This window comes from Amblyomma maculatum, chromosome 9 (assembly GCF_055883805.1).
Source record: "Amblyomma maculatum isolate TAMU_Amacu chromosome 9, ASM5588380v1, whole genome shotgun sequence".
In the NCBI taxonomy this organism is placed as follows: Eukaryota; Metazoa; Arthropoda; class Arachnida; order Ixodida; family Ixodidae; genus Amblyomma; species Amblyomma maculatum.
In genome coordinates, this window is record NC_139352.1 from 74,782,439 (window position 1) to 74,802,436 (window position 19,998).

Genomic DNA, 19,998 nt, shown 5'->3' on the forward strand with positions numbered 1-19,998 from the left:
GCTCTAAAAGCCGCGCAGCAGCTCACTGCACAGCTGACAGGCGCGGTCAATGTCACTGGGTCGTTTCCGCAGAAAAGGGGCCAGCGTCCGGTCGACGTAAGCGATTTGCACGAAGAACCAAACGTTTAAGGCTACTACTCTGACGTACTCGGCTACTACTCGGACAAGGCTACCACTCGGACGTACGCGCTAGCCTTCTTGATTCTTTAACATACGACAATCCACCTATCGGTTAAGAAAAAGAAAGCAAGAGACGCAACTGTGTATCATCTTAGAGGCAAACCGAAAATAGAGAAAGCCCAGCACAATAGTGAGACACGCTATATACCTGACTCCACTTGCCTTCCCCAGTCCATTGTTCCTGGCGCAAACAGGCATTGGCCGCGCGCGCGAACTTAGGCTGCTTCTTTCGAGAATCGCAGCCAATGCACCGAGCAGCGCACGCAAAAAGGAAAAAAGAATGATACAGGGGGACAAAAGGCCAGGTGGAGAAATAGCACAGTCCACTCTGTCCATTTTGGAACTAGACGCGGGGCAGCAACTTCTACTTCGCACCTGCTAGCGATCCTTGCCCAACTTCGCTACCGGTCTTCGGGGTAGCCGAGTCGGCAGCGCCGAGAACCGTCCGGGCGCTGCGCGACGCATGCATGATTGTCGGTCTCCTACGCGGCAGCAATTCGAGCTGCAAAACCTCTATACGGAAGTACAGAGCAACCACAAAAAAAAAAAAAAAAAAAACATTTTCGCTGACTCAGTTTTGCTTTCGCGATCCGTGCAAACGCTCTCCTATTCGATCAAGCCTCATCTTGAAATGTTAAACACGCATGTTTTGACAAGGCTACATTGCATACATGCTCGAGCAAGTAAGAATGCAAGTGAATGCTATTAATTAAGGTGAGCTTGGACGCAGCTGAAAAAGATGTATAAAAAATAACTGGCTTAACTAGGCCACGACTTAATATGACATTCGGCTACACACGTAGTGGTCATCCCTCTTCTCTCTTTATTCTTTTATTTTCCTTCTCCTTCTCTATCGATTCTTTTTCTTTTCACCCTCTTGCTTCACCATGGCGTGATTTGATCTTTCATCTTCTTCAATTCTACGGTCTTTTCTTCTCCTTTTCTCTCTTAGCTCTCTCGCTATTGGTTCGGCTGATCGCTTGCGCATTTCTACGGCAACTACAAAAAGGCTTCACCGTTTACACGATCACACGAAGAGCGTTAGCTGTAGACCCTATTCCCTATAAGGTTTAGCAGGCGGCAGTTGTGGCAACCATGTTTTTTGGAGACGTCATAACGTGGTTCGAAACTAAAAGCACGCAAAAAATGTTTCTGATGCGTCGGCGCCGGTCTACCAGCGTTCCTCCCTGCTGCGCGCCGTTCATTTGTCGGACACTTGAGACGCCGTTTGCAACGCCGGCCAACCAGAACTCGGATTTCACCGACGCCGTGTCATGATTCGCCGCAGACCCTCTCTCTCTCTTCCCCCCTCTCCGATGTTACGTTGCCATGGTTGCCAGGAAAGCTGCAATGACGCCACGTGAATAAGATCTATATAAAGCTCTCGTTGTAAATAGCCTGGAGAGCGGTGCAGGAGGTTCCAAAGGCAATCAGTGCGTAAGCATTTCTAGAGCTTCTGAGCCGGACGACTGGCATGTATAATCTGGACTTTTCAACGCAACAGCATTACGTTAGGCGCCCCCTGTCACAGAAAAGCCGGTGACGGCGTTATTATTCTCTGTTGTAGCGCGAAAATAAGCAATGAAGCAAATAAATATAAACTGTTCCAAACTTACTAAGATTGAGGGACGAGCACGCAACAGATACAAAACAGGTTATTGTTGTTATTGATAATATTGTTATTAATATTACTGTTGTTAATAATTAGGTCACAGGAAAGGGAAGGCGCACTATCTGTCACACTTGTTTTGTGGACACCTGATGCGCCGTAAGGGAAGAGAGGAAGGTGGAAGTGAAAACGAAAACAGAGAAATGGGTGCCCTAGTGGAGGGCTCCGGAGTAATTTCGACACACATGGGGATCTTAAAAGGAGATCTTTAACTTGCACTGGCAGGTGAGGTGGTGAAGGGTGGCTGTTCCTGGCCCTACGGGGCTGGGACTGCTATGTCGACGCCGCTTGCGGCGGAGGCTAACCTGCCACCGAATTGTTATCTGTTGTAGGCCGTCATTGCACCCACCACCGCTTGGGTGGTGGACGACGGCTGTTGCGGAGCGCGTCTTTTCCTTCTATTTCTTTCCTCTCTACTTTTATTGCGAAAGCAATACTGCTAGTACTTTTTACCCGGGTTCGAACCCGACCTCAGCGGCTGCGTTTCGATGGAGGCGAAACGAAGACGCGTCCGTGTGCTGTGCGATGTCAGCGCACGTTAAACATCCCCAGGTGGTCGAAATTACTCCGTAGCCCTCCACTACGGCTCCTCTTTCTTTCCACTTTCACTCCCACCTTCATCCCTTCCCTTACGGCGCTGTTGAGGCGTCCACAGAAAACAAGTGAGACAGTTACCGCGCCTTTCCCTTCCTATAAATCAATCAGGTTCTAGCATTTACCTCGGCGGCTGCGTTTCGATGGAGGCGAAACGAAGAGACGTCCATGTGCTGTGCGATGTCAGCGCACGTTAAAGATCCCCATGTGTGTCGAAATTATTCCGTCGCCCTCCTCTACGGCTCCTCTTTCTCTTTTTCCACTTTCGCTCCCACCTTCTGCCCTTCCCTCACGGTGCGATTGAGGTGTCCACAGAACACAAGTGAGACAGTTACCGCGCCTTTCCCTTCCTACAAATCAATCAATCAAGCGGACGTGGCTCAGCTACAGAGCCAGTAGTAGGCCCGTGCATTTTCTTTTCCTTCTTCCTACAGCCACAACAACAGCACTGACATCGCACAGCACACGGACGCCTCTTCGTTTCGCCTCCATCGAAACACAGCCGCCGGTGGTCGGGAATAATAAATCGTCAGTGTATGTGTAAAACTCTATCCCGTCATACTTTTAACGAATGAGCTTGCGCGTCCCATTAGTTTATTTTTTATATATCAGTTGCGCTTCGCAATTGCACCGCTGTCTTCGGATGCGGGCATGTTTATTTTACTGGCATCGACCGTCGCGCGAATGCTGGGCTCTGCGGGCCGTGGTCAAATTATGCCAGCTTAGCTCTTGATCACTACCGCAGTCTTGATAACGAGTTAAGGACATAGGAGATGGAAACGGAAAGACAAACATGGAAACGAACGGGCGATGACGTCACCTCAGCACAACACAGGTGCAGTTACTGACGTAGCTTGCTAAATGTCTGCGATACCCAGGCATGTTCTCAATCGTAAGAAGTAAACATCCCGCTTTCGCAACATGGCTACCATGAGCTGACAGCGTTGTTTGTGAGCGCTGCCTAGCTATCTAAACGCTGCTCGCGCAATGCAGTACTGTCGTGGTTGTGAAGATAAGGAAAATTACGCGAAAGAGACTGGATGTTAGAGGCCTGTGCCCACAATGGGGGAAAAGGAGTTATGAAAGGTGTAACCCATTAAAGGCTTGGACTTTGGGTGGCGCGCGTATGTTCATAATGATAGGCTTTCGGGAAAACGTAAGCATTCTTCATATAGGAGGGTCGTTATACCACCCTCAGTGTTTAATAAAACCATTCAATCTTTCGCGATACGCTTCAAACGGAATTTTGTTTACATAAGATTAAGGTCTTCTGTAAACATGGCCACTGAGCGCAGAGCTTGAGAGGCAATGTGTGAGCCAAACACTGCTGCCGGAGGCATCGCGTTTGTTGCTCACGGTATGAAAAAAAAAAAGGAAATTCAACACCCTCAGCGCGCATGCTCTGGCTGCCAATCATACGTCAACGTAGTTTATGCCATAACATAAAAAAAAACCTCAAGCGTGTTGTGTGTCTATGGTCGTGACGTCAGCATAGCATAAGCTGCTCAATTATAGTCGGAAGAGAACTTTCGCCTCAATGAGCAGGATACAAAGATATCCCGAGTGGCGTAGAATGGCCGATCACAGCAAAAAACATACTGGTAGAGTTAGTTACGTGAAATAAAGTTTCGCCCGTCGTCTTCTGAAACTTTCCGAAGTGTTCTTGTGATGGATGAAGGCACACTTTCTTAAATATACATACGCAGAAATTTGAATAATAAGAACTCCGAAACTATATATGTAAGGTCTCGGAAACGTCAGGTTTACGCGCCGTTTACTGAGACGTAATACATTTACTGCCATTGCAGAACACCTACGTCTGCTGAAAAACCAGCGACCATAGAGCACCACAACCCTTGTAGCTCGAGAAAGAAATTGTTTTTCTAGTTTAGGAACTTAATGTGCTTCTGGTCAACTCGAGTGAAAGGGGCAAACTTTCAACTGTCACTGCTAGGAGGGTTGCACTTTTTAAAATTATCACACATGCAGTAATTATCACACACGTCGTTTGTTTCGATAATTAGCTTCGGTACTGTCGTGAAAATTCCGCCAATAACTCGCCACATAAATTAGCGGCAATTGGATGTTATTAAGTAAGACATTCACTGATTACTGCCTCCGATAAACACGCGACTCTCCAACATACTCAACAATAACCTTGCTCTTGGCGCATGATGACCTGAGTCGCCTGAGTGCCATAAAACTCAACACACAACAAGAACCAACATACAGTAGCACAAGGACCCGAGAAAAGCTCATGGGCACCAGATTTCGCAAATAAAGTCGCTTCATGTGCGCAATCGTTCTTTCGTTTGTTCATAACAAGAAAATAAAATGGCGTTAACAAATATCTTTTTAACGTTGTGTAATTTTGTTGACCTAATGCCTGATTAATTCGCTTTTGTAAAATTCTGTAATTTTGGTGACCTGGTTAATTCGGTTTCGAAAGTCAAAAGCAATTTAATACTAGCACGCAAATGATCTGGTTAAAACAGATCACCAACCGCGGTATATTCAGCGGTATATGACGCACCCAAAGAGCGCAGCGTCATACATTGCCATAAACACAATCCGTTCCGAAAAACTCGGGCGGCACTAATGGCAAAAGGTTACGACTCTAAAAAAAAAACGCTCCCATCATTCGCGTTTAGTGAAAACAGAAAAAGAGAAACGCAGTCATATCGTTAGTTATACATTCCGAGCTCGCTCCGCACCGAGATCAGCGAAAACAAAACAAAAAATCAGCTGCCCGACTCGGCGCCACCGAAAACACGCATTGAAGCAGCTTCAGGCGCGCCCTGACATTAACACAGAGTGGCATTTCAAACACGAGTCGGCCGTCCACAGTCACAAGGCGCGCCGAAACAGGCGAGCTCAGCGGGGGCAAGACGCGAAAAAAAAAAAAAGGCGAGGAGACGCGGCGCGTCGGAGCAGCAGCAGACGACCTCGGCGTCGTTGGGAATGAGATGCGCTACTTGCTCGTGAAGCAACAAGTAGCACTTGCCGACAAGCAATTATTAATGCGATGACGCGGGAGCTACAAGCAAGAAAGTTCGAGGTGGGCTAGGATAGATATAGAAAACCTCACTGACCTCCCTCGGGTTGAAGGCATCCTCGTCAGACAGGCCGAGGCTCCTCATGTGTTTCAAGTAGGCCGTCGTGATGGGGACGCTGAAGTCGAGATCGGCCGCCGACACGGGCGCGATGATGCGCGGCGCGGCCGCGCGTGCCGCGGGGGCGCTGCCAGCGTCACTCGAGGCGCCACCTGGGGATGATGCCGCGGAATTCGTCGCCGGAGTAGTGACGGCGCCACTTGCGCAAGCAGTGACGTCACGGGGAGGACTGCTTTTTCCGGATGCCCTGCTTCCGGGTCGGCAGCTGGCGGCTCCAGAGCCAAGGGCTTCCCGGCTGTTGTTGTTGCAGCTGTTGCCCTGGTAACCGGGGGAGCCCGCGCTCGTGGTCGTCGATGGAGGTGACACGACTGCTGCGGGTAGTCTAGCAGCATTGGCTCCGGCAACTGCCCCGTTGCCACAGTCGCCGCTCGAATTCAGCGCGGGCACATCGGAGTTCGAAGCCGCAGCAGAGGGAGCTACCGCACTCAGAGCTCCGTTGGTCAGGTGCATCCTCTTCTGGCAGTCGGAGCAGGACATCAAGAAATGTGTGACAGCTTCGCGGGGCAGAAAGGCGTACAGTTCCGCTATCTGCGCAGAGAAACGTCCAGCAAAGATTCTCTTAGACGCTCATCCTTGAGACGAAAGCAACAATAACGAAGTAAAAAAAAAAAAAATCACTGGATGCCATACATCCCCAAATGCAGGACAGATGATGATCCACGGGTAGTTTAGGGTTGGCCATATGGTTTATTCAGTTTAAGGCTGAAAGGGGGCAAGCAAAACAAATACTCACTTCAGCTAGATTGGTTTATGAGCTCCACAGGGGCATCTGACATGGGCGCCTGAATAAGCGTTCACTTGTTTCCTCCCTTAGCTTGCTGTAGCCTGTATCCCTCTCTTTCACTCCTTCATCCTGTCTATGCTCCTGCTTGAGCTTCGCTTGAGTTATGCGCGCTTGTTAGAATATGACTCCCATCACCATAGCACATTACATAAACCATGACATGGCTAATACAAGCACCATTTGTAAGGGTGCCACACACAGTGCGCGCGTGCACGTACACACAAACATCTATGTGCACAAAAGAAGCCTTTTCGTACGCGAATGCGGTAGGCCACCGCTAAAATTCCGAACCTGTACCACGCATTGGGTGCGTGTTTTCGTTTTTTTTTTTCTCTGTTATATGAACGGTACCAACATCATTTACTGAGCAGCACGGTATGCTTACGGCCTTGTAGGTCCTCTTCTGCCCTGCGTGCTTTCCCCCACGGCCGTCCATTTCGACATGGACGCCATAGATGATTTCGAAGAAGTTCTCCACCACGGCCACCCGCTTGTACACTGTGGTCTCGCCCTCGATGCCTTTCTGCAACCAAGAGAGTGGAACAGATTAAGACCAAACGCTGGCTCACGCTCTCTCCTCTGCTACAGTCAAATCGCAAGTGCTCGAGCATTAGCGGTCATTAGAAGCACTGATATGACGTTGTCACCCGGCCTGCCACAGCATCACTAGGCAGTTCTTTCCGGCCAAAACGCACGCCGTTGTTTGTTTATGTGTGTTTGTGTGTGTGTGTGTGTGTGTGTGTGTGTGTGTGTGTGTGTGTGTGTGTGTGTGTGTGTGTGTGTGTGTGTGTGTGTGTGTGTGTGTGTGTGTGTGTGTGTGTGTGCGCGTGTGTTTGTTCGTGTGTGTGTGTTTGTGCGTGCGTGTGTGTATGTGTGTGTTTGTACGCATGTGTGTGTGTGTGTTTGTGCGTGTGTATGTGTGTGTTTGTGTGTGTGTGCGCGCGCGTGCGTGCGTGCGCGCGCGTGTGTGTGTGTGTGTGTGTGTGTGTGTGTGTGTGTGTGTGTGTGTGTGTGGAGAAAGAGAGAGTCGATCACATTTGGCTAGAACGAACAGGATGCGTACAGCGATGGAAACAGATAAATTCTATCATAGCTACGTTGTTCTAGTCAAGCTGTTCATGCTAGTATGATTCTAATGCATGTTCGGCTGAGCCTGTGTGAAGTTATTATCAGCGCACGTTAAAACTTAGTTTACACTTCCGCTTCGTTTACATAGCACTGCCTCAGCCACTGGAACGTTCTAGGCAAGTGTGATCTACCCGAGCTGGCGAGTACACTATGTTTTATCTGACTGACTTAACCGGTTCCGTTTATGCCATTGGGTGGAAAGGACGCTATAGATTTAACAATTTGTTCCTCTCTTAGCCTGAGTCGCTTTGGGATGTTAAACCCCATAAACGAAATAAAATTTGACCATTATTTATTTGTCCCAAAGCTACTACAAAACAAATTGTGAAGAAAAGTCACTATTCAGACCAATCCAATGAATGGGCATAGTAATTCATCTGATACAGTAATGCACCAGTGAACCGCGAAAGTTGAGACGAACTCCTGCGAGTCTGCTCGAAGAAACGCAAGCTGTTCAAAGTATAGTTCATGCATGCCATATGTGCATCTTCCAATATAGGCCGCATTAAACCAGGCACATATCTCCGGGACTGCACCAAACTCTTGGTTTTTTTCCCCACCTGGCCTGAACTTGTGAGAAGCGAAAAGTTGAAAAATGCTTCGGTGACTATGCTTCTGATTATTGTTTCCACAGAGAGTAGCCATTCCATGTGTTTGTAATTAGCCACTTTATGATGCGTGAATTTGCGATTGCTCCTGCTGCTCTTCTTGAAGGGTGCTCGCCGTGACGTCATTTGTGCGAAGGCTTCGTGGTTGGTTGGGAGGAGCTCTGGACCGAACGCATCTGCTTACGTTAAAGCCGGGGAGTACGGTCACGCTACCGGTCATACTACTATACCAACGTCGGCGAATTCAAGCACGAATGATCTAGCAACAATTGAGCTGCAATTCCCTATCGTAGATCGAAACAGACATGGCGTAGACGGCTCTTCTTCGCGACCAGCGTGTCATCAGCAACTGTTTTGTACCTTTTGTACATTTACACCTTGAATCGTCTAGAACTCGAGTTAGCAGGCCTCTCAACAAGTTATTCTGACACCTCCCAGCGTGGAAAAGCCAGACACAATATGGCTGCAGAGAAAAGGAAAAGTCATGCAATGTCACAGCCAGCCGACTTTTTTTTTTCTTTTTTTTTTGGACAGATGCACCTCCTTACTCGCGCGTCGGCTACATTTCAGATCTTGCAAGCAACTCTTGACTCCTGACTCGAACGCACACACGCACGCACGCACCGCGCAGCAATAGCGAATAGCAAAAGTTGCGCTCGCGAGAGAATGGTTCGCTTTTAATCGATGCTTCCGAGTTCTCGACGCCACAACAGCGGGATGGGGGCGGAGAGAGGGCGGAGGAAGGATTCTGTCAGCAGCAGAATGCTGGCCTCGGCGAAAGGAGGAAAGTGGCAGGCTGCGTGTGAAGCACGGTCCGCCACCTCTCCTCCCTCCTAGATTTTCGGGCACTTTTCTCATCTCGTAGTCACGCTTCGCCCGAAAGTTCCCGTTGTTCCGCTCCTCCCCCGCAACTAACGAACTAACACGCTCCTCAACCCCTTGTTCCAGAAATCCATTCCTTCTCCCTTCTTTTTTCGTCCCCTCTCCCAGCAAAAACCGCTTCCTCCCGAATCACGCGAGCGGCTCACCAGGCTCACTTCTCCTCTTTTCCCCGTCGGAGGCACAACTGTAGGGAAAAGACGGAGGGGGTAAGCTCGTTCGCATCGCCCGGCAAGTTCTCCCCAAGTTTGAGTCGGCGCTTTACCCCCTCCTTTCTCCGCCCTTCCCCATATGGAGGCAGCTCTTCATCGACTTCCAAAGTTGAACGTGCGGCTCTCTCCGAACCTCCTCTGCCTGTCTGTCGTTGGTTGGTGGCCTAGCTGGTTCACTTTGCGCGCGCTCTCTCCACGTATGTCTGTACGTGTTTGCTCGTGCCGAGGGGGTCGTGTGGCGTTCTTGCGAGAACTCCCACGAACACGCGAACGACACACATACAAGCCCCTCGCACGCGACGCCAAAGCCCCTCCGTTCTACGGTACCTCCATACTACCTCACCGGCGCACGGACCGCTTGCTGCTGCCTCTCTGCGCTTCCTGATTGATCGAGTTCTCTCGTTCCCTTCTTTTTCGCGGAAGCAGCGCCAGCGCGACTCGCGGGGGCGCAGGTTAAAGTTTGCATGAGAAAGGAGGTGCAAGACAGGATGGATCCTGTATACCTTCCTTCTCTCCCGGTGAAGCGCTGGCAGTCGACCATGCTTGCCTTTGCTCTCGGTATGAAAAGTCAAGCGGTCATATTCGTGGTAGTACGCCTGGCTGTGTTTTTAGCTGCAAATCCAAGTATTAATGCGCAGAAGGCGAGATGCGCAAGGTCAGAGGACACGGGGGCTAGCAACGACAGGCGTAGGTCCGCGCAATAAGGGAAACCTACAACGGTTGCTAGCCTAACATCAGGAGGCTATAAGTGGTTGGAGAGTAATAAAGGCAGGCATAGGCAACGATTTCTTGGATGCTAACAATTGGAGGCTAAGATCAATGTTTCTAAGCCGGCCAGGAACGGCTGCCAGTCTAATAGCGGGAAGCTAACGGTGACTGAGAAGCCAGGAAGAAGATGCCAGACCATGCTTTTCGCGAAGTTAACAAATAGATCCTTGGGTACATGCTTTCAGCAAGGCTAGCTAATAATAGTTAACTGTGAGCCTAAAAATGAAAAAGCTAACAATGAGAGGCTAGGGGTCCGCAGTGCTAACGAGATATCAAGGCACGTGCTTTCAGGGATGCCAACAACGGTTGAGAGCTTAACGAATAGGGCTGGGGTGGGCTCGTGCGAGCTCTGGCCTAAATAAACGGCATGACGTGACAGCGTTAAGGTCTTCAATCTGTGGCTTCCTTTGCGTATCCTCGTTTTCGTACATACACTGTTATAGTCTGTTAATTATTCGTCCCTTAATTCGCGCCTCTGTTATCGCTCGCATACTCGTTATCATACAGTAATAAGCTACCGAATTATGTAAATGACCACCCGACATAAATAGATAGCATCACTTTACCAAGCCATATGAACGTACCTGCGTAGTATAGTCTAGGGGTTGTGTTATACTGACTAGGGATTCAAGGGTGCCGGTAGGATTCCGAGCTCACTCTCCCTTCTATGTACCATCCGAGCTGGCACACGATCCTGCAAACTCGGTGACGTCATGCAGTGTCGTGACGTCACAGGAAAGGGGGGCACCTCCTTCTCTGGCTTAAATTTGTTTCCGGACTCGGAGAAAAAGGGAGTTAAGGACTTGAAAGACATCAGCGGCCTTAAATGGCGGTTCATCCCAGTCGAAAAAAAAAAAAAAACTACATAACCGTGTGAAAAATACGACAAAATATTGTGTAGTTCTGTCGCAAATTCTGTAGTTCTGTAATTTTTCTGTAGTATATTTCTGTTGTCTAGTTCTGTAGCACTTTTCTGTTGTAACTACATAAATTTCTGATGTTACTACAGGACGTTCTGTCGTCACAACAGGTTTCGCGTCAAAAACCGCACAGAAACTCTATCGCAACAACAGAAAATTTTTTGTAGTTTTTTCTGATTGGGATGAAGAATGAAAAATTAAAAGAAGGATAGGCGAAAAAGATTGGCAGAGGTAATCTCTGTTAATGAGATTACAGTGCGAAAGCACAGGAAGCTCTAATTTCAGGTGTATACAGTCGCGAGCAAAAGTGGTATATAACGCTTAACCGATGGCGGAGCTCGGCAAAACTGCATTTCAAAACCATCTAGCAACAGCTATATCTGGCCTCGAGATAAAACTGGAGGTGCTCTATCTTATCTACATGCATGTGTCGGTATCTTTGTCCCTGCCGCTGTCACTAGACAGTGTTTCGATGCTGTTACCCCGAGCTCCGCCATCGGCTAAGTGTTGTATGCTGCTTTTGCTCCCAACTGTACAGGTGGCGCCATCTGGGAGTCGCCGTTTCAAATGGCGGAGGTTTAACCGTGACCCTCGCGAAGAGCTGCGGCGTAAAGACGCGCTACGAACTCGGAGCCACAAGTTTAACCATACTTGTGGCGCCATCTTGGAGCAGGCCCGTCATATTGTGGATACTTAAACCTGGTTATAGCAAGCGAGAGTACTTGCTGCGGTGGCTCAGCAGGTTAAGATGTTTGACTACTTAATCCGAGTACACTAGTATTATAAGAAGTTACGGTCAGTCAATGGTATGGCGAACTTGATGGAAGACTTGCGCGTTGGAGCCGCTATACCGAACAGAGTTTGAATTGCCCGCACGAGGCCACGGTGCTGTGACCTCATGCAACGGCTTAGCCGATCCAAGCACAGCATAAAGAAGATCGGGCAAGATTCTTGGTCGGTGGTAATTAGAGAAGACGTGCTTTCCACTATAACCAAATAACTCTTCTCTGTTTATTCCTAGCCATTCAGTGCTTTTGCGCTCAGGCGTTCGTGTCAAACTGGTCTTTAATGTGTGCGCGGGGTCTGTAAAGCAGTCTGAGAATAAATTTTCACAGCAAGAATAAGTTGAGAAACTTCCTTTAGCTAGAGAGTCAAGGTGGCAGCAAGTGATAGCTGAATATGTGACCAGAAGGTTACACGCTCGCTTATCGCTCATAAAAGCTGCGACGGTGGCTAGTGACCTTGAAATATTAACGCAGCTTTGCTTAAACTTTCTCACCAAAATACACATAGCACGAGCTGCTTTTAAGGTAAGACCACAGCTTGAGTTGAACGGCCTGGCCTATTAAACCGACGGCGCCCCAAATAAAACACAGCGTACTTATGAACAGCTTAGCGCCTCGCATGACGAACACCGGAAAATAACACATGACAATGCACTAGCTTACCTTCATCTCATTCACATGCCACCTTCATTACAAGACATTAACTGGCACAACGGGAACTTTCACTCGGCAACCAGCTACTTGCGCTTCGGCCACTTCTAAGAATCGGACTAAAGTTCGGGTGGGGTTCCAAGTTGCAGGACGTTGCCCTTTTACTGGGCTAGGTCCTTTAGTCCTAGCTCTCTGTTGTGAACCTATGAATTACTCATATCCCAAAGCCCATCTTATATCCGCTTCTGTATTCAAACATTAGTGATAGCATTGTGAAAACTATATCCACCTGCCCATGATGTCCCGTCAGCTTACAATAGGACCCAGAACTGGTAGGCGTCAAAACTACGCTCCACACGAGGCAGAGGAGTGGTAAATTGACTTGCCTAACTAGTCCTTTTTGTTGAGGTTGCCAACAAGAAGCGGTGCGTGATTTTCCATCGCATGTGCGTTGGAGCTGTGTCATTAACGGCCGTCGGCTAACTCCTCCCATCCTTCTCGAACTGGCTCCGATATCTTTACTTTTCTTCCCAGTTTGCCTACTTCCTCCCGAAACTCTTCGAGCGAGTGAGGCAGAGAGAAAATCAACATAAAGAAGAAAGTCAGCAGACATTCCCCCCGCTTTGGGTGGAAAAGACAAAGCGTCGAGGAAGGGAGAGAGAGAGAGAGACGAGAGAAGGTGATGGGATGTAGGACAGGGCGCTTCAATGAAAACAGGAGATCAGGCAGCAGCACCGCAGAGCCGAATAAAGACTGAGGTGCACTAACGAAAGGATGTAGCGAGAGGGTAGGATAGAAGCCACGCGGCGAGCGAAGGGGAAAAGCATGATGGAAACGATGACTGAAAAAAAGAAATGAGAGTACAGCACGGAGGGTCGAAAAGGGGAAGCGCCGCTAACCAGGGTTAGTGAGCACGCGCGGAAACTAGGGCGAGCTGCTCCGCTTCGCCAGGTTAATCCAGGGGAGACAGGAAGGAGGGCAAAGACGCGGAGGGAACAGCGACAATAGAGGTAAAGAGAGGTAGGGAATGCGGGACGGATAACGGACGTGAAGAGGATGGCGAGGCGTCGTCCACGATAGGAGGGCGCGCCGAAGACCGCAGCAACGCAACAGGCATGCATGCAACGGAAGCGCTGAGAGAAGGTAGAAACAGCGAGAGTGTGAAACGCTTTAGGAGGAGAACGGGAAAGAGGTTAAGAAGAAATGTTTAGAGAGTTTTGAGTCGGGAAAGAAAGGAGGCGAATGGCAATCGTCCCCTTTTTTTTTAGTTCAGAGAAAAGAGAAAGAGGTACTTGTAATTGCTTCGTTCACCGCGAGGACAGCGCGAAAGGGAGAGGGTGTAGCTTGCACAGCGCAAAGGAACGAAGGTAGAAAGAAACGAAAAGCATAATGAGGAAGGAGACACGCGGTGTGTGAAGGGAAGAAAACAAGGAAATGAGAAAATTTTACGATGCACTAACGGAGCTCGAGGATGGTGGGGAGAGTAAACGTGAGCTGGGTGACGGGAGAGCAGAAAACTTACGGCAGGAGCTGAAACAGCTAGGTAGCAGAAAAGAATGAGGGAAAAGGGCAAGAAGGAAGTTTGTGAAGGCGTATTGCTATGCACGAAGGTAATTTCAGCCCAGCCGCCTTTTCTGCGACGCACGTGAATGCACACAAAGCGAGAAAGTTTTCCAACCTTGGAGGAAGGGGGGAGGAGGGGGGGGGGTAAGGCGGGCGACGAGGCATAGCTGAGGGGTTAGTGGCGAGCAGGAAAATTCAGGGAAGCAAAAAAGGATAGCTGCTTTGTAGATTACGCTGACGAGGTCTATAAACCACGGAAGGGAGTGAAACAGTTAAAATGACTCCGAGGGGACGGAGCAAGCCGTGCTAGTGGCTGTCGAGACAAAGGATTCAGATTGTAATAGGAGGAAACAAAAGAAAAAAGAGAGGAAGGAAAGAAGGTACATGCTTCCTTCTTTTAGTACCGTCGACTACGCTAGAACATAGTTTCATAATAATGCTTCACTATATGTGAACACATTAAGGTCACTTAGACAGCACTTTGCTTCTGCAGTTGCCGTCTGCCTTCCTGTGTTCCTTCCTCGTCTCTGGGCAACGCTGATAAAGAAGCTGTCAATGCATGGTAACCATGCTGTAGCGAACTGCTACCTCCGTTTCATCGGTGCTAGCCTGACATAAAGACAAAGCAAGGATGACTTAACAGTATACAGCTTTAGTATCTTAGTGACGATTTCACCGCGATTCGTCGCTTAGTGGAATCACCTGCAGCCTTGTGGCTACTCGGACAGTAACCAACAGTGCAGGCTTCAAAAGGAAGACAAGTACCACAGGTTCATACCATCCGCATTCTGGGACTATACCTGCAACAGGATGGAAAGAACGTCGACACAATTAAGCGGCTCAAAAAGGCCGTTGCAAACACCACACAAATCATAAAAAGGGTGACAGGACGCGCGCATGGGCTTCGAGAGGCGGACACACTTCGAGTAGTGCACGCCTATACCCTCAGCAGAATTCTTTATGCTACACCATACCTCAAACTATCATGCAGTGAGGTCCACCAAATAGACTCATTAATTCGGCAAGCAACAAAGGCAGCACTTAAATTACCGAAAAGCACTAGTAACGAGAGACTACTCGAACTTGGAGTCCATAATACCATACATGAACTTCGAGAGGCCCATTTACAAGCACAATACCTCAGATTAGCTGCTACAACTACCGGGCGACATATACTCACTAAGCTAGGCATCACTATTCCTGCAAACAATTCATCCCTATTAACACTCCCTAGCCAAATTTACACTTCAATCTATGTCAAACCATTACCGCGGAACATGCACCCCCACTATGACCAAGGTCGCAGGAAGGCGCGCGCGGCAGCGCTCCACAAATGGTACGGGAATGAGCCCGATGCCGTTTGGGTAGATGCCGCCTGCGATGAGAGCGGAGCCACTGCAGTTGTCCACAACCCCCACATTTCCCCCTTAACTATTGAGCTTCCTTCAGGCACGACCCCTGAAGAAGCCGAGGAGACCGCTATAGCTATTGCTCTGGCATACACCGATGCCAGTTACATACTCAGTGATTCAAAAACTGCCATTCTAAATTATGCCAGGGGCCGGGTTCATCCTCCGGCGCACCGCTTGCTGCACATGCCCACCTCCCACCTCCCCCGACGGATTGAGCTCATCTGGGTGCCTGCGCACTCGGGAAATCCCGGCAACGAGGCTGCCGACTCCTTAGCCCGAGGGTCTAGAAACCGGGCACAGGCGGACCTCATGGGGGATTTCTCGAAGGATCGTATGCACTCGTTTGCTGAGTTCACCGCAAACTCCCGCGCTGAGCGCCTCATCTATCCGTCACCCCACCCATCCCTCACTACCAGAGAACAGTCAATCTGGCGTCGTCTGCAGACACGAACTCTACCGACACCAGCTCTACTTTCGAAATTTCAGCCGGTATCCCCCCTATGCACTTTGTGCTCCCACCCCAAGGCCACTCTTACCCACATTCTTTTATCCTGCCCGGCGTCTCCTCCCCCCGCCGGGCCGGTGCCTCTCCGAACCTGGGAGGACTGGGAGACCTCACTGCGATCAGCGGACCCGGCCAGGCAGAAGATCGTCGTCAGCCGGGCCGCATACGTCATGGATAAACATAATATGAACGTTTAGATCGTGAGTGGGGTCGTGCGGAGACCCAGGAGGCCTGCGTGCCTCGAATTCTTCTGCAAATAAAGTTTTTTCCTCCTCCTTCGGGTTCCATACACATTATCAGCGGTGGGTGGATTGGAGGGAGTTTCAGGACTTTGTGGTGAGCCATTCAAATGCATGAGGATAATAGGCAAAAAATGCCCAACGGGCAGAACCCAGAAAGGCGAGTTATATGACAGGAGAGTGTCATCAAGAAGCACGAACACCAGTGGGTGCGAAACGTCTAGTGATACACATCAGCGTAAAAAAATCAACAGGAAAAGAGATAGGAACGAATTCGAGAAATCTATTCGAAAACATTTTACGGTTTGGTATGTATGTTCATGCATTTAAGGTACCAAAGCAGTTTAAACTATGAGGGACGTCATAGTACAGAGCTCCGCATAATTTCGACCATGTTGGGCAATTTTTTATCCTACAGAAACGTCGCACATTACACGGGCATCTTGCTCTTCGCCTCCGTCGAAACGCGGCCTCCTTGGCTGAGACTGAGCACAGGTCTCCCGGCTTAGTGGTCGATCTCCCTGACCGCTCATGCACCTCGACGGGTCAACAAGGCCTTGCAAGGTCCAAGGACTTCACAACAGACACGAGCGAGTTTACCTTCCTTGTCACTCCGGAGAACCGCGCTTTACAGAGCCCTTCAGCACCTCCTTTGAACTCGGCGCGAAAATCTACTCTGAACGAGCGCCACTTCTTTGAGCGCGTGGCGCCATCTGTGCATGCTGCGTCAAGCGGGAAGTTTCGCCCACGGTAGTTTCGCCACAAGCTCATGGAGGGCAGCACCAGGTGGAGATCAAAGTATACTCGAAGGGAGCATCAATGAAGGTTTACGAAGAGAAAATGCGACGGGCACAACACAAAGGTGTTATCGATTCCTTGGTAAGGAGAGACACCTTGCCGCTCAGCTAAAATGGAGTAGCCATTAAATGCTATATACCGTAACCGCCTACCTACCGGAAATTCTGGATTCAGCCGAGCAAATACAGGCAGAGCCAGTAGTCTATTTGCTTATGGACGAGCCGGTTTGTTCCATAAGCAACACATCGAACAGAAAATATCATAAGCTATCAGATACCGTGAAGCTGGGAGGTAGCATTTGCAGAAAAGCTGTATGAATAACTGTGTCCAGGTACTTGTTAAGCGCCATATGCAATTCTGAGCAGGATTTTGTAATGTGACAAGGTTCGGCAGAAACTCCGGCGTTGTGTGAAAAATCACGCGTGTGGCTCTAGAAGTGGTAGTTGGCAAGTGACATGGATGCAAGGTACTGATTGGTCAGCGCGTTGCGTGACGTCATGGGACCAAATGACATGGCTGTAGCTGCCATCTCGGTATTCTCTTTTGGATGGGTGGATGATATAGGAATCGAACCTTCCATGACCCTCGGGCTATGAGGCTATGCGGGCACATCCGTATGGTTTGGTTACAGTTGGTGTTTTATAAGTATCTATGTCAGCAGGCCTTTCACATAAATGAGGGGCCTATGACTGTACGATAATGATTATGCAAGATGTCACAGAGGCTCTGTATCGGTTATTAACGCGAGTAGAAGCATGCATATACGCGAATGGTGTTCTGCGATAGAAGTCGCAGACAGGATCGGACCATTAATGTTATTGAGTCCTGAGTTAATGACGCAGATCGAATGCACCCTCCCCCAATTTTGATAGGCGACCCGTTAACTGAAGCCTGTAATAATTGCTGGCAGCAAAAAAAAGTTTCAAACTGTAGAAGCTGCTCTTTTTCAGTATTAACCTGTACAATATTCACTGAGGAAATACCCATATAACATGTAGCAGACCAGTACTTTATTTTATTTCAAATTTTAGTATGTTTGAATTGTATTCATCTGCTTGTCCACGCGGTTTTAAAAGGTATAGCAGAGCTCATTACATCACTTGTAAGCTGCTCTACTTGTGTTTTAAGAGCATCTGCTTAGAGCTTGTGCCAAGCTCAAGATGGATTGACGGACGGAATTTTAGAGCGTTTCCTTTTAAACTGGGTGGCGGCAAGTTTTCTACTATAGTGCCTAGCTAGGCACTGTATTTCCACTAGGGCTTCGCTTCAATGTCGCGCCACCTGCCGCAGAAAGCTCGGAGGGTCTACCATATGTGGCGGCAGCTATCGGCGGCGCCGCAAATGAGCGCTTGAGCCTATTCTCCTGCGTCCACAGGTGGCGCGACAATCCGCAATCCTTCAATGTTTCGAGGTTAAGATCCACCCAGCGTGCCGGATTTTTAAAGATGAATTTAAGGGCCGCTTTTAGATGAAAGCTACGCATTCCACCGAGCTCGTAAGAAGAAACTACGCGACATTAATTGAGATGCGCCCCTAAATCTAGTGTTCTAGAATTTTACATCTGATGTGATAGAAACAATTTCGTTCTCTGGGAATTGAACCCAGGGGGATGACACCGGCGGTGTTCAAAAATTTACGTTATTAGTGAAGCTACATTTAGATTCAATGCTCTATTATTGTGTATTCTGTAAAATTGTGAAATTCATCCGCAACTCAGCGAACGCACGAAAAATATAGGAAAATTATACCGAAGGTCTCAGTGGAAACAAAAAGTCGGTTTCATACTGCCACAGCTTCGAAAACAAAATTTTTCAAACGTTAGATACTGACCAAGCAGTTTCACACCCAGGGAGCTTTTGAATGGGAGACTGTGCCCTGACGCAAATATTCGCAGTCTTAAAGCGCGTGGTTCGATACGTGTGCTCTAATCCTTCCCGCTAATAATTAATAATGTCCCTGAGCGAGAACCATTGGGCTAGGTGGTTGTTGATGGCATCATGAGTCATGCTTCCTGCGAGCAAAGTACACAAGAGGAAATGTACATTTGACCATGTGTTTTTGTACCCTGGTAAGATTGGTTTGTTTGTTTTATTACGGGATTTAACGTCCCAAAGCGACTAAGGCTACGAGAGACGCCGTAGTAGATACCTTATATGCTTTCCATTTTGTTGCATTCGATTCTGTTAACGAACGGATTCCTATATTCAACAGTGATCAGAGGGAACTCGCCTGAGCAATGAAGTAAATATGCTCGATCGATAGAAAATATCAAGTCGTCTGCTACTGTGCCAGTGACACGAAAAGCCAACCGGGGACGAAGTTCAACAAATAGAGATATAGCGACTACACTCGAGTATAAAGTTTCCGCTGCGGTAAATGTTTCTCAATGTTTGGCCAACATTCGATTACATTCCCAGAATGGTTATTGTTGCGTCACGCTTGTCGTCCCCCATAGATGCGAGCGCTTAGCCATCAATTATGCGCATGGTCTTGTTGAAGCTGAGTCTCATTTCGTACAGTGGTGAACGAGTCAGCGTTCACCTTCTTTGGCAAATGCAAAAAATAACGACGAATTCTTGAAGAAGAGAACAAACCAACTCCTCCATCCCATAGGGAGAGTTGTGCAACCGTTGGGCTATGGCTTCGTGTTAGTGCACTGCGGGAAAGGTTTCTCTCTTTCCGAAAGGTCTGGCATACGGGAAAAAAATTACAGCTGAATGCAGTCTCCAACTTTTAAGGCGAAAGCCTTCAATCTTCCAAACTTCGCCCACGCCTACTGCCTAGTACTGTTTGGTCGTAGCTAATTCTTATATATGGAATTAGTAAATCATCTCTCATTATCATCTCTTAATGGCTCATGCTGTCGTGGACAAAATGTGCGCCGTTTTTGCGCCGGCTCAGATTGGCCGAGGCGAGATGACGTCATAGAGGTATCGACCAATCACAAAGCAACACCACAGTATGCGCGAATGCGTGCCTTATATGGCCATATGTCAATCAATGATGAATTAGCAATTAATGACTAATTATTGAATTATTCGATAAATTGGTGCCTAATGACGTAATCAGTTATTTGACTAATTACTGAATCTACAATTCATTATTACCTTCTTAATAACTAAATTATTAT

The 19,998-nt window shown here is 48.4% G+C and overlaps 1 protein-coding gene across 2 annotated transcripts in view; it reads right to left on the bottom strand.

Annotated features, from left to right (window-relative positions):
* Positions 1-19,998, bottom strand: part of LOC146179445 (nucleolar protein 4-like) — a 127,853-nt gene that overhangs the window by 33,571 nt on the left and 74,284 nt on the right. For both annotated transcript variants that reach the window (XM_084579077.1, XM_084579076.1), the window contains exons 3-4: positions 6,786-6,923; positions 5,536-6,144 (exon numbers count right to left, since the gene is read on the bottom strand). In XM_084579077.1, coding sequence (XP_084435203.1) covers positions 5,536-6,144; positions 6,786-6,923 — 747 coding nt within the window. The remainder of the gene's footprint in view (positions 1-5,535; positions 6,145-6,785; positions 6,924-19,998) is intronic.